Source organism: Vigna umbellata, chromosome 5 (assembly GCF_029865625.1).
Source record: "Vigna umbellata cultivar VRB3 chromosome 5, Vumbellata_1.0, whole genome shotgun sequence".
Lineage (NCBI taxonomy): Eukaryota > Viridiplantae > Streptophyta > Magnoliopsida > Fabales > Fabaceae > Vigna > Vigna umbellata.
In genome coordinates, this window is record NC_142169.1 from 52,841,672 (window position 1) to 52,855,637 (window position 13,966).

At 35.4% G+C, this 13,966-nt stretch overlaps 1 protein-coding gene across 1 annotated transcript; it reads left to right on the forward strand.

Moving 5' to 3' along the window:
- Positions 1-5,730: 5,730 nt before the first annotated feature.
- Positions 5,731-13,334, forward strand: LOC148198596 (uncharacterized). Its single transcript, XM_088115868.1, has 2 exons — positions 5,731-6,208; positions 13,213-13,334. The coding sequence occupies exons 1-2, from the start codon at positions 5,731-5,733 to the stop codon at positions 13,332-13,334; spliced, it is 600 nt and encodes a 199-aa protein (XP_087971994.1).
- The last annotated feature ends 632 nt before the right edge of the window (positions 13,335-13,966 follow it).

Here is a 13,966-nt window from a genome sequence, read left to right on the forward strand (position 1 = left end):
CAAACCAATAGTAAATATCTCTAAATCATCTCCGAAAAATAATGATCAATCCCGAAGAAAAACATCATCACTGAAAATTAATGCTGGGAGTAAACATAGAAAGGTTCAATCCAAATTCTTACAACAAAGTTTTCAAGAAAATTTTATTATGTACACACTCATATGTCAACCTAACTAGTTTTTATTCAAATTTTAGGTTTAATTGATTTGGAGGTCTGTGTTTGTGCAGATTTGCGTCAATTAGGTCATCGTATTTTGAAAGTGCTCAATTTGGTCCCTATTTATGTAAAATTGAGTCAATAGTGTCCCTGCCGTTAATTGTTGTGGACGATATTAAATTTGTTGCGTTGTGACATGCTGAGGTAGCATTTACTAACCATGTGGCATAGTAACAACTCATTACGTGAAATTATTTTATTTTAAGTTTAAAACAAATTATATTTAATAAATATAATCCTAGTAAATGAAGGGATTTCAAAGCTCATAAATGTCTTAACCATTCTAAATCCAACCATAAACAAATTCTCAATATTTTTGTTTCCACAATCAATCAACTCCACAATCTCATCAGAAAGAGAAGAACACCTAAAAATGGTTGAATAGCCCTCTTCCGCCGACACCCTCGCCCTCTTCCCTCGCCCTCTTCTGCCGCCCCACACCCCACCTCCCACCTCTCCTCCACCTCCAGAATTGCCTTCCTCTTCCTCACCCTCTCCCCTCTTTGGGAAACCTTCTTCTCACCCTCCCACAGCCACCTCTTCAACATCTACATCCACGCCTACCCCCCAATCCAACTGCCTAGTGCACCTCCCATGCCTTACAGTCTTACAGTGTTTTCTTCTTATGGCTTTGACTTCTAGGTTTATGAACTTTTAGTGTGTTTTTATTGATGAGAAAGAAGTGGAAACAAGGAGCCAATTTTTCTTCTGTGATAATTTATCTCTCACTGGTGAATTGGTTGATTTATCTTTGCACTGGATTATTCAATTCCTTTGGTGGTTTTGGCTTCTGGACATCGCTGCTGTGGTCACCAATTCTTCATGCCTGCCACATGTTTGTAAATTTGTCTCAATGGTACTATCATCTCTCTACTACCACCCTATTCCTTACACTGTAATAACCCAACGCCACACAACACCTTTCTCATTCTCTTTCTCTATCTCTTCCACCTTCAGATTCTCCTTCACTCTCTCATCTTCCACTTCCACTTCCGCCACTCACCACCCTGTCTCCCTCGACTTCTCCCCCTCCCAACTCCTCGAACTCCTCAACCTCCTTCGCCGCCAACACTGTGCAATGTTTCTATGCTAGTTTTGAGTCAACTCAGAAGACTCTGCTTCCGGTGTTGCCCATAGTGCTTCACCGCTAAGTATTTGCCGATTCCACCGAAAAATCACTGATAGATGACGCCAAAATCGTAAAACCAAACTTCATCCACAACTAATTTCTCAATATAACCCTATTTGCTCCCAATTTCAAACCAGAACGAATCCACGAAAAACCCTATTTTCCCCAATTTTCTCGCACACTCAAAATCTGACCCCGAAATACCAAACTTAATCCTAATACGTTTTAATTTCATTTCCAGAAATAAATATAACGTTTTGGTTTTATTAAATTTACCATATTTTAAAGTTTTTAAAAATTTAAAATCAAATAAATCCATGTAATGAGTTGTTACTGTGCCACGTTGTTATTAAATGCTACCTCAGCATGCCACAACGAAAAAAATTTAACACCGTCCACAACAATTAACGACAAGGGCATTATTGACTCAATTTTACATAAATAGGGACTCAATTGAGCACTTTCAAAATACGAGGACCTAATTTACGTAAATCTGCACAAATAGGGACCTCTGAATCTATTAAACCTAAATTTTAACAACAAAAATCATCAAACAAATATGTAGAAAATTGAGAATGCCAAAGTGAGCACCAATCACTTCTACCAACAATGCATGTACCATCTAATCTTTACAATTCAATACACATATCATTTCCTTCATCAAAATAGCATACTTAAGAACTTAGTAAGATGCATCACACATCCTATCACAGTACAAAAAATGTGAACAGAGCCAAACTTTTCCTTCTAAAAGTTAATCTTTTTTTACAACTAATATATTCACTTTTACAACTAATACCCAACCAAAACCCTAGTCCAGCTAAGTTGTAGGGTCTGAATTTAACAATGTTTCAGTAATGTGAAGACAGTTGAAGAAGAAATCATTGGCTTCAACAAGTTTTGGATCTTTGTCATGCCTTCACCAATTATTTCTTTCGAGTTTGCCACTCTAGGGGTCCTCCCAAAATTAACTTTGCAACGACATATATCATCAGTTTTGCATCAAAAAATTTAGAACCATATCAAGAATCACAAAATGATATAATTGTATACCTTCTTGAAAAATCATAACAACAACATTAATAATAACATAAAAGAAAAGTAGTCAATATGCTTAAGCACAAGCGTTTTGTGGTGAGGGGCCCAAAATTCTAGTTCTTCATAATTCAAACAAGATCAAACAGTAGCAACCATATAGATGAATCGGTGCTCCCCTCACCTAAGCTCTTGGAGTTATGCAAAGTAGATGATTGATTGGTTCTTCCTCCTCTAAGATTCTCTCAGTCCTTTCCAAAATAAAAATAATATTTTTGGTTTATTGATTTACATGGGAAGAGAATGAAAGGAGTAAATGGGGATGAATATCAGTTTGTAAAATTGATGTGGTACCTACCTTCTGAACTTTAAGAATAATTTCCTTTTGTTTATTAAATAATATTATATCTAACTTCTGTTGGAGTGATACAGATAAACAAATATAAAACATATACTCACTAGTGCAAAAAAGGCTTTTAACGTCACCTATTAGACGTCGGACCCACAAATATTCAATGTAAAAAATGACCGGTGGCATTTATGTAAATAAGTTAACTATCTAGACGTCCAACGGGTGAGTGCCTCGGCGTCTATACTCACGAAGACGTTAGCTCCTCCTAGTCGGACGCAAAAATGTGGTAGAAAATAACTTTTTACAGTTCTTAGACGTCCAACTAGCAAGACCCCGACGTCTAATGGTGACACTAGAATACCAAAAGTCATTTTATTTCGTAGTAGAGATGTTATGGCCCCTATGTCGGACGTATAAGTTCTATATACACGTCCGGGCCCCTATATTGAACGCCTAATGACTTGACAGGTTGGTGAAAAGGTGCCCTGTTCCATTGCTTTAGACGTCTGAGCCCCTATATCGGACGTCCAATGTCTATATAGATGTCAGGGCCCCTATGTCAGACGTTTAATGACCTGACAGGTAGGTGAAAAGGTGCCCTGTTCCATTGCTTTAGACGTTCGGGCGCCTATGTCGGACATTTAATGACTATATAGATGTCCGGGCCCCATATATCGGACGTGAATAGCCTCCGCCAAAATAAATTTTTTAAATACACATAGGCGTCGATGTGGCAAGGGGCTAAAGATGTGAACATACATAGACATCCGATGGGGGAGGGCCCCGACATCTAAGGTTGTTTTATTACACTTTGCGCGAACTCGGAGTAGTTACACGCACTATTCATCGTCTTCCTTCTCGCGTTTTCTCTCGCGGCTTTGCATTTTCCAGGTTTGTTGTTTTCTCTTTTGGACTGTTTAAACTTACTTTTGCTTCGATTAAATTAGTCTTGGGTGGATTATCTTTCATTTGAACCGATTAAAATGAGTTTTTGCTGTGCTTTGGTGCAGTTTTGCTCGTTTCCTTGGACGACGATTTCTTGCGTTCTTGGGCAACGTTTTCTTGCGTTTTCCACTCCTCCAATTCCTCCACTACGTTTGTAATCGGTTAAGAAGGTTAGCTTTCTTGTTTAAAAGTTTTTGTATATGCATGTTATTGGCTTTTCGGTATACATGTTTTTGGTATTTGGATATGCATGTTATTAACTTTCGAATTTGCATGTTGTTGGCTTTTGGATTTGCATGTTGTTGCCTTGTGGATTATACATGTTATTGACTTTTGTATATGCATGTTATTGGCTTTTGCGTATGCATGTTATTGGATTTTGAATATGCATGTGATAAAGTTAAGCTTGCTTGCTTTACTTCCCCCGACCGTAAACCTGAAGTGAAACTCTGTAGCGATTGACAGATCAACTTCATTTTCTTTTTCTTCTTTTTTTTTAATTTCTTTTTTACCTCCCCGATCAACGGATCATTGGGCACGTGTACCATGATGAAAACTGCCCTGGTATTATATTCATGACAATCCTTTGTTTTAAAGGGAAACGAGAAAGTTAGGGGTTCAAGTAATATGAATGCAGATGCTTTAGTAGGAAAAGAACACTAGTTACCTCCAAAACTATGAATTAGGAAAAGACTCAACATAGGTATTTTTCAAAACATTGTTTACTTTTGCTTTTCGAAATTACTATGCCCTTGAAAAAAATTTTTGACAACGAATTCAACATGTGTCTTTCTTTTTCGCCTCTTTTTTTCACAACATCCTTCAGGACCGAGCTCGTGCCGGCTGAATATACCCGTGATGCTTTTATTAACATGCATTATTTTCATTTTCCCTTATTTACCTAAAAGCTTAGCGCGATATGCAGTATTTCAATGAGTATGTGAACAAAATTACAAATGAGAACATGCGGTATTTATTGAAGGAAATAACACAAAATACAACAAGCTTTAAAGACAACATCAGTATCCCTTAACGACATCCCCTATCACAGAATCATCATGCATAAAACTTTTTGACCGCATCAGAATTAACCGGTAGCGGTAACTCCTCTCCATCCATCCTTGTGAGAATTAGTGCCCCACCGGAGAATGCCTTTTTTTACCACAAATGACCCTTCATAATTTGGGGTCCACTTGCCTCTATGATCCTTTTGTATGGGCAAAATCTTCTTCAACACCAACTCGCCTTCATGAAACTCTCTTGGGTGCACCCTTTTGTCAAACGCCTTTTTCATTCTTCTTTGGTACAATTGTCCATGGCACACTACTGTTAACCTTTTTTCTTCAATGAGATTAAGTTGGTCGAATCGGGCTCGAACCAACTCAGCTTCCTCTAATTGGGTTTCCATCAACACTCGTAAGGATAGAATTTCCACTTCAAATGGAAGTATTGCTTCCATCCCATACACAAGCGAGAAAGGTGTTGCCCTAGTTGATGTTCGTACCGATGTGTGATATCCATGTAAAGCAAAAGGAAGCATTTCGTGCCAATCTTTATAGGTGACCACCATCTTCTGCACAATTTTCTTGATATTCTTATTAGCAACCTCTACTGCCCCATTCATCTTTGGACGATAAGGAGAAGAATTATGAAGATGAATTTTGAACTCCTCACATAACTCGGCCATCATCTGGTTGTTCAGGTTGGTGGCATTATCGGTGATGATCTTGTTAGGGAGCCCGTATCTACAGATCAACTCCCTTTTTGTGAATCTGGTCACCACCTTTCTAGTCACGTTGGCATAAGAAGCATCCTCAATCCACTTGGTGAAATAATCGATTGCGACTAGTATGAAACGATGCTCGTTTGACGCCTTTGGCTCTATGGCTCCAATGACATCTATTCCCCACATTGAAAATATTTGTAAGTCAAATACTAGATAAAAAAAAGTAAATAGTGAATAGTAAAAAAAAATTATTTTTGGATAAGTGTTCCACGTAGCTTTGAGATCAGAATTCATCAATTTGCAAATAAAATTAATCCAAGATCGGATGAAAGCAACTCAAAGTAGACAAAAGTCATATGCCGACAAAAGAAGAAGACCGTTAGAATTTGAAGAAGGAGATCATGTATTCTTACGAGTAACACCAACTACAGGAGTCGGGAGAGCTATCAAGATGAGGAAACTGACACCAAAATTTCTCGGACCGTATCAAATTCTCAAAAAGATTGGGCCAGTGGCTTATGAGGTAGCATTACCACCTCGATTGGCAAATTTGCATAACGTTTTTCATGTATCCCAACTGAGGAAGTATATTCCAGATCCAAAGCATGTGTTAGAAGTTGATGAAATTCAGGTCAAGGAAAATTTAACACTGGAAGTTGGACCAGTGCGTATACTAGATGTTCAAATGAAAAAGCTAAGAGGAAAGGATATTCGCACGGTAAAGGTACTTTGGAATGAAGACACACAGGAAATGACTTGGGAATTGGAAGAATTTATGATAAAGGAATATCCATATCTCTTTTGTAAGTAGTCTTTTGTTAAATAGTCTTTTGTTAAATAGATAATTTTCGAGGGCGAAAATAATTGTTGTCGGGGAGATTGTAAGATCTTTGAAAATATTTGTAAGTCAGATACTAGATAAAAAAAAAAAGTAAATAGTGAATAGTAAATTGTGAATAGTAAAAAAAAAATTATTTTTGGATAAGTGTTCCACGTAGCTTTGAGATCAGAATTCATCAATTTGCAAATAAAAAATTATTTTTGTAATAGTAAAATGAATAAAAAAATGAATAGTTAAAATGAATAGTAAAAATGAATAGTAAATTTTTTTTACTATAAATAGCCAAGGGGGAGGCTGAAAATTTACACCAAAGAACTTAGAAAAATTTTGAGAGAAGAGAGTTGGAAGAATTTCTAATTGCAAAGGGGATATTCTGTAAGTTTTCAGAGAACGAGGAAATTAAGTCTGTAATAGAGGTAAGGGAAGCCACTCTTATACTTTGCTTTTCTCTAATCCTAAATCTTGAATATGTAGTATTTTGTTGCTGTATGGTCTTGAATTTTGAATGAGAACATTTATTTGTTTCTTTTGTATTTTTGGAAGGACGAGAAGTTGTCTAACCGGCTCTGCCAGATTCAACTTCTTGTTTCCCCAAAGCTTTGGTTCTTTCTTATATCTTTATATTGTATTTTTGGAAGGACGAGAAGTTGTCTAACCGGCTCTGCCAGATTCAACTTCTTGTTTCCCCACACCTTTTATTTCTTATTTATATTGTATTTTTGGAAGGACGAGAAGTTGTCTAACCGGCTCTGCCAGATTCAACTTCTTGTTTCCCCACACCTTTTATTTCTTATTTATATTGTATTTTTGGAAGGATGAGAAGTTGTCTAACCGGCTCTGCCAGATTTAACTTCTTGTTTCCCCAGAAATTTTATTGTTTTATCTATTTTTTTATTGCATCTTTCTGGAAGGATGAGAAGTTGTCTAACCGGCTCTGCCAGATTCAACTTCTTGTTTCCCCTGAATTTTTATATTAATATTATTTTGATTGTAATGGGAGCTAATTATTTTTGTATGAATTTATTTTATAAAATATTTGCATATGAATGTTGAACTGGTGTGCTCTTGTGAAACTATTTTATGACTTTTATTATATTGGGTGTGATAACTGAAACTGTGAAATTGTACATGTGATATGATGAATTTAATCTGTTTTGAATGAGTTTGTTGGCTGAAATTGATCTTGTTGGAAGGTCTGGAGTAAGGGTTCTGTAATAGCTTGTATATGGGTATTAAATAGATGTACAGATATTGTTTGAGGTTGCTGTGAGAGGAAGTGAAAATATTAAAATTTGGCATTTCAAATTTAGAGCATAAGAGAACATGGTAGATAATTTAAATAAATCAATTGTTAATTATTGAGGGCCTTTCTTTGTTGGTAGGATAGAGGAACCTTAAAAACCTGAGTTGGCACATGATCATAGAGCAGCCCTGGCCTGGTCCAGTCAGTTGTGACTAGTCATATGTGCTGGCGTCGAAGGTGAGTTTGATGCGTTCAGACATCTGGGTCCTCGCCGATGACCAATTGGGGTAAAGAAAAATCTCTACTAGGATGAAAATAAAATAAAACAAGTTGATTGTAGATGCATAATATTATCATGGTAAAAACTTCATATATATTTTATTTATCATTACATTGAGCCCAGACTTTAATATGTAGTTCCTAAGATATGTTGATGTATTTTGGCTGATATATGATCTTTGATTGGTGAAAATATGTTGAGTTATACTCATTATGGGCAAATTGAGTTTATAATATGAAGTATGATATCTAACAATATGCTTAATTTATTGACACCAAAACGGGTTATTGTGAATTTATGATTAAAGAATGAACATGATTGAGTTAGGTGGATAAAAAGGGTATGAATTGTTGATTTTATGAAATGTTGGAGTGGATATGAGAAATCATTACTTATGAAATGATGTTTACTACTGGAGTAGTATGTTCGAGTTATACCATGAGAGCTTGATATGAGCAAAGTAACACCAGAGGTTTATGAAAGCAGGCAGAAAGTGGTCTGACCATAAGGCTTTGACATAAATATATGGTTCATAAGTTTTATAGAAGCAGGCAGAGAGAGGTCTGACCATAAGGCTTCAGAAAGTAAGACATAGTATATAGGTGAGGCTTAAGGAAGCAGGCAGAGAGCGGTCTGACCATAAGGCTTCGTGAGTAAGCATGGTACACATGTAAGGTTTATGGAAATGAGAAAGATGATTTTGATAATGATGAATTAGTGACATCGGAATAATGATATTTTATCAATTGCAGAAATACAAGATTGGAATATTTTTATTACAAGTTTAATGATTTTATGATATGGTTGGCTTACCCTTATTTGTTTGTACTATGATCATATAACTCATGTTATATGTGAATAGATAATGTTGCAGATGCGGTTGAAAAAGCTTAGAGATGAGAGAGATGTGGGGAAAAACTTTCAGGGATTTTTGTAAAAAGAATAAATTTGTATTGGGAAAATTATGTTGTGTAAGACTTATAAGTTGAAATTTCAAATTTATGTTAAGTGGTGAAGACTATATTGTTTAAAGTTTGTAAGTTTGGTATTGTACTTTGGAGTAATTGAAATAAAGTTTGATTGTTTATATGAGATATCAAATTAATTTAGTCTCTACTATCAGTAATACCCTTTAAAATATTTGGGTGTTACATAGACAACACGCTTAGGGTCATAGGTGGCACGTTGATATTATCCGCATACTTCTGACAATTCTCACACTTTCTCACGTGTGTGCAACAATCATTTTTCATGGTCAACCAAAAAAAACCAGCTCTTAATATCTTCCTAGCCATTGAATGCCCATTCATGTGTGTGCCAAAGGCACCTTCGTGCACTTCTTTCAGTATCAGCTCGGCTTCCTTTGCATCCACGCATCTGAGGAGAACCATGTCATGATTTCTCTTGTATAAAATATCCCCATTTAAGATAAAACTGCCAGCCAACCTCCTTAGCGACCTTTTATCGTTTTCAGAAGCCTTCTCAGGATACTCTCGGGTCTTAAGATAATGCTTGATATCAAAATACCAAGGTTTACCACCTAACTCCTCCTCACTGAAATGACAATATGATGGCTCTGCATGGCTCTTCATTTCAATCATTGGTAATTCTGCATCTTGGTCAACTTCGAACATTGACGAAAAAGTAGTCAATGCGTCTGCCAATTGATTATCTTCTCGCGGTATGTGGTTAAACGTGGTGGAATCGAAATACTTCATTAATCCCCTGATGTAAGCTTGGTAAGGAATTAATTTTATATCTCTAGTCTTCCATTCTCCTTTCAGCTAATGGATGACCAACGCTGAATCTCCATATACATCCAGGATTCTTGCCTTAGATTTGATTCCTGCTTGAATACCCATGGCACATGCCTCATATTCCACGATGTTATTCATGCAATTAAAACACAACCTTGTTGTCATTGGTATGTGATGGACAAATTTATGAACACCAAAATATGATGTCACAAACTTGTTTTTCAATCGGCAAGTATGACCGAATCGTTCAAGTAATAAACTTGGTAAGACCAAGTATCGTTCTTCCCAAAGGACTCACGGCCTAGTTTAGTTGTGTGGTTTATTGATTAGCTAAGACTTAAAGACGAAATATTTGGATTTTTATATGCAAAAGACGAAAATTAAATATGTATGCATGAAGTTTTGATCAATGGCAAAAGCAAAAGATAAACACTTTCAATGAAATATATGTATGAATATGTTGTTGGGGGTCAATTTCATCTTATCCACTCTCATATATTTTAGGAATTCAACATTCAAATCATCATTGTTAATGTCACTCTCTAAAGTACCTTTCAAGAAGGCTTCTCCCTAATTACGAGTTCATACAATTCCTAGCATTCCTAATAATTAGTTCATAAGTGCAGGAGCTTAACGACAACCAATATAATATTGGGAGAAATTCCCCGGATCTAGACTTCCCCGTACGTGCCCGTATCGACAAAACCAATAATCATGCATCGAATGAGTTAAACAACGCAAGCATTAAGCAAAGAGGAAAAACCCTAACTAATGATGAAAGAAAGCATAGGTCTTAAATAAAAGATGTAAAAACAAATTCCATATATGAGAGCTTCAAAAGATTACATTGATTCCCCAACAAACATACAGAGTTTAGTTCACCATATTCATGGTGAACCTAGATGAATAACAATGAAAGAATGAAAGATAAAACCCTAGAAAGTTGAATAGGAAGCCTGAGCATCAAAGATCCTCCTTCAAAGGGGTGGAAGAGAGAGTGTTTGCTTCGTTCCAGCCAAAGATACCTAACCCTAGGAAACCCTAAAGCTTATATATTTTCGTAAATTACAGAAAATTAGGTCCAAGCCCATAAAAGTGCCGCTCAGCGGTAAAGTGCCGCTCAGTGGTAAGTGCGTGTCTCGTTTCTTCCCCTCAGCGACCATTTTGCCCCTCAGCGGATCTCCCGTAAGCTCCTGATTGCCGCTCAGTGGTAAGTGCGTGTCTCCTTTTGCACTTTTTGATGTCTTTTCTGATTTCATCTCTCTCCTTCTTCACTTCTTTCACCAAATTCACCTTAAAACCTGCACAAAAACACTGAAATCAAGCATAAACCTGTCCAACTCTCTTATTTCTGAAAATATCAATAAAAGCATGATTTCAAGCTAGTTTCTGAGTATAAAGGTTGCTTTTAGTATCAATTTTAAGCATGAAAATAACAGTTTTTCAACTGTTATCAGTATGTACTGATGCTCTAGGGAGATAAGCACTGCCCTTGTTCCGTGTCCCATCACATTTGATGCTCCATCGAATAATACCGTCCATGCTTTTTCATTTCGGTCTTTTCTATTATCTTCAAATAGAGCCATGATATCTTCATTAGGAAATTCAGGTTGCATTGGCTGATAATCACTAATGGGTTGGTGAGCCAAGCATTCCACTAGAGCACTACCCTTGACGGATTTCTGAGTAATATATACGATGTCATATTCTGACAATAGCATCTGCCACCGAGCTATCCTTCCAGTAAGAGCAGGTTTTTCGAAAATAAACTTGATAGGGTCCATCTTGGATATCAACCAGGTAGAGTGACGCAGCATATATTGCCTTAAGCGATGAGCAGCCCACGCCAATGCACAACAAGTTCGTTCTAACGACGAATATCTTTGTTCGTAGTCTGTGAATTTCTTGCTCAAGTAGTAAATAGCATGCTCTCTTTTCCCAGCTTCATCGTGTTGACCCAACACACAACCCATTGACTTATCCAATACAGTCAAATACAAAATGAGCGGTCTTCCTAGTTCAGGTGGACGTAATATAAGGAAAACATATATATGAGCATATAGACGAGCATGACCAAAGAGCTTAAGTATATGAAGACTTACCTTCGTAGTTTCAAAACTCTTTCTTTTGGTTATAGTTTCCCTAGCTCTCTTAGACCGAATCTTCTTTGGATTACCAAAATGTTTTTGCAGGCGCAAAAAAGTTAGGTTGAATGGGCACTACTGTTTGCCGATGGCAACGAAGGTGAAGGTCAAAGAACAAAAATATTTTTTTTACCTCTCCCTGAGGCTGTGAGGTCCTCCCCTCTTGACTGTGATGAAACAATTTTAAAAACCACCAAGCTTGCTACACTGCTTCCTAGGAGCTCTAGCATATCCTCTGACTTGGGATCTTCCTTTGTCTTTTTTCTTCTTGGTTTAATGTCTCAATAGGTCCCTATTTTCACCCAGAATTTGAAATAGGTCCCTTTCTTTTTCGGCATCTCAATTGAGTCCTTATTTTTGTAAAATTGAATCAAATAGGACCTTTCCGTCAAATTGAAATGACGCCGTTAAGAAGAATATGTTTTATTTCTGGGTGAAAATAATGACAACGTCATTTCAATTTGACGGAAAGGTCTTATTTGATTCAATTTTACAAAAATAAGGACTCAATTGAGATGCCGAAAAAGAAAGGGACCTATTTCAAATTCTGGGTGAAAATAGGGACCTATTGAGACATTAAACCTTTCTTCTTTATGTTTAAATTGGATCAGTTGGGAAAAGCCATTCAAATATCATTTCCCTCTTTGATGTATGATTGCAGTTTTGCATAGAGATTTTTAGCAATAGGAACAAAAACTTTCTCTTACTGCTGGAGTATTTTAAGCATTACTGTGTAACGTTGTAGGCTGGTAAGCACGGTTACTTTGTGTTGTAGGAAAGAAAGCTTAGTTGACTTTTGTGTTTTTTTTTTCTTTTTCTGAAAAACGTTAGCAATGCATATACATATATATTATTTAAGAAAATATTCCTTTCTTGAATCTAAGAAACAAATGAAAAGGAAAATGAAACAAATAAATAAGTAAATAAATAACATGATAAAAAATAAAATAAATATATACATAGATAGAAAAATGATAAAAATACCTAACAAAAGAGAAAACAAATAAAAATAAACACGATAAAATAAAACAAAAAGTAAAAACAAAGGATAAAATAAAAAAATAAAAAAATAAAAAATAATAATAATATATAAAGGAGAAGAAAATAAAAACACAGAAAAGTAGAAAAATAAACGAAAAATAATAATAAAAATAAATAATAATAGTAATAATAAAAGTAACAAATAAAAATAATTGAAAAAGGAAAAGAAAATAAAAACAAAAACCTTTTTTATTTCTTCCTAAAAGACAATAAATTTATTTGAAATTTGTCTTTGCCTTTAATATTTTATTTTATTATTTCCTCTTAATTCTAGAAGTTTTTATCTATCCGGACGAAATTGATTATTGACAGCAGGCTCAGGTTTCTGTACCCACTTCAGAAATTCATTTTGTGGAGAAGGCCGTAAGAACATTTATAGCCTAGCCTAAAGCATTGAACATGTCACACATTGCTACACCACACATATAATATTTTTAATATTAGTCTTTGTATGATAAATTTAAAAATATTTATTGATAACTTTGAACTTTTTATGTTCAGTTCATCGTCCCCAGAAGCAGCAGATGCATGAGCCAGTCATAGATGAAGATGATGACCTGGCTGAAGTAGAGGATGATCCTCTAGCAAAGCTCATGACAAAATTACTGATAATGTATGATTGAATATGTGATTGAATAGGATCATATAATTTTGTATGAATGTATGATTGAATATGTGATTGGAGGATCATATCATATGTGTATAATTTTGTAGGATTGAAAAATTTTGTATGATTGTATAATTTTGTATCATGGTATGATTTTAAACTTTACGTAATGTTATTTTTAAAATTTTTTATGTTGAATATGAGATTATTTCAATGCTTATTAATTCTATGATTGTATGATTGAATTGAATTAACCTTAATTTGTTGTTAAATGATCTATACAAAATTATTTTTGTATTGTAATTTTGTACAATATTTTAGAATATTTATGTATGGATCGTATGGATCAAAATAGGATTAATTTACCACGCATTAGTGTTGAGTATGAGAGAGGGGTAGAGGAATTTATACAATTTGTGCAACGTAATGAGGGTAGAAGTGATGATGGTGTGAAGTTTAGATGTCCTTATGTGAACATTTTGACTGGGAGAAAGTTGAATGCAACTCAAATTAGGGAACATCTTATCTGTGATGGTTTTCTGTGATGCTATACAACATGGATATGGCATGGCGAAGAAATACATTTTCCGACTATCTCCCAAACTGAAAATGTTATTGATTCCTCCATGGAAGTAGATCAACCGGATG

What these genes read in the sequence shown, in the direction of transcription:
- LOC148198596 (XM_088115868.1), top strand. Translation starts at nt 5,731, where the DNA reads ATGAAAGCAACTCAAAGTAGACAAAAGTCATATGCCGACAAAAGAAGA. An exon ending in GGAATATCCATATCTCTTTT is followed by an intron (nt 6,209 to 13,212) that starts GTAAGTAGTCTT and finishes TTTTATGTTCAG; the next exon opens with TTCATCGTCCCCAGAAGCAG.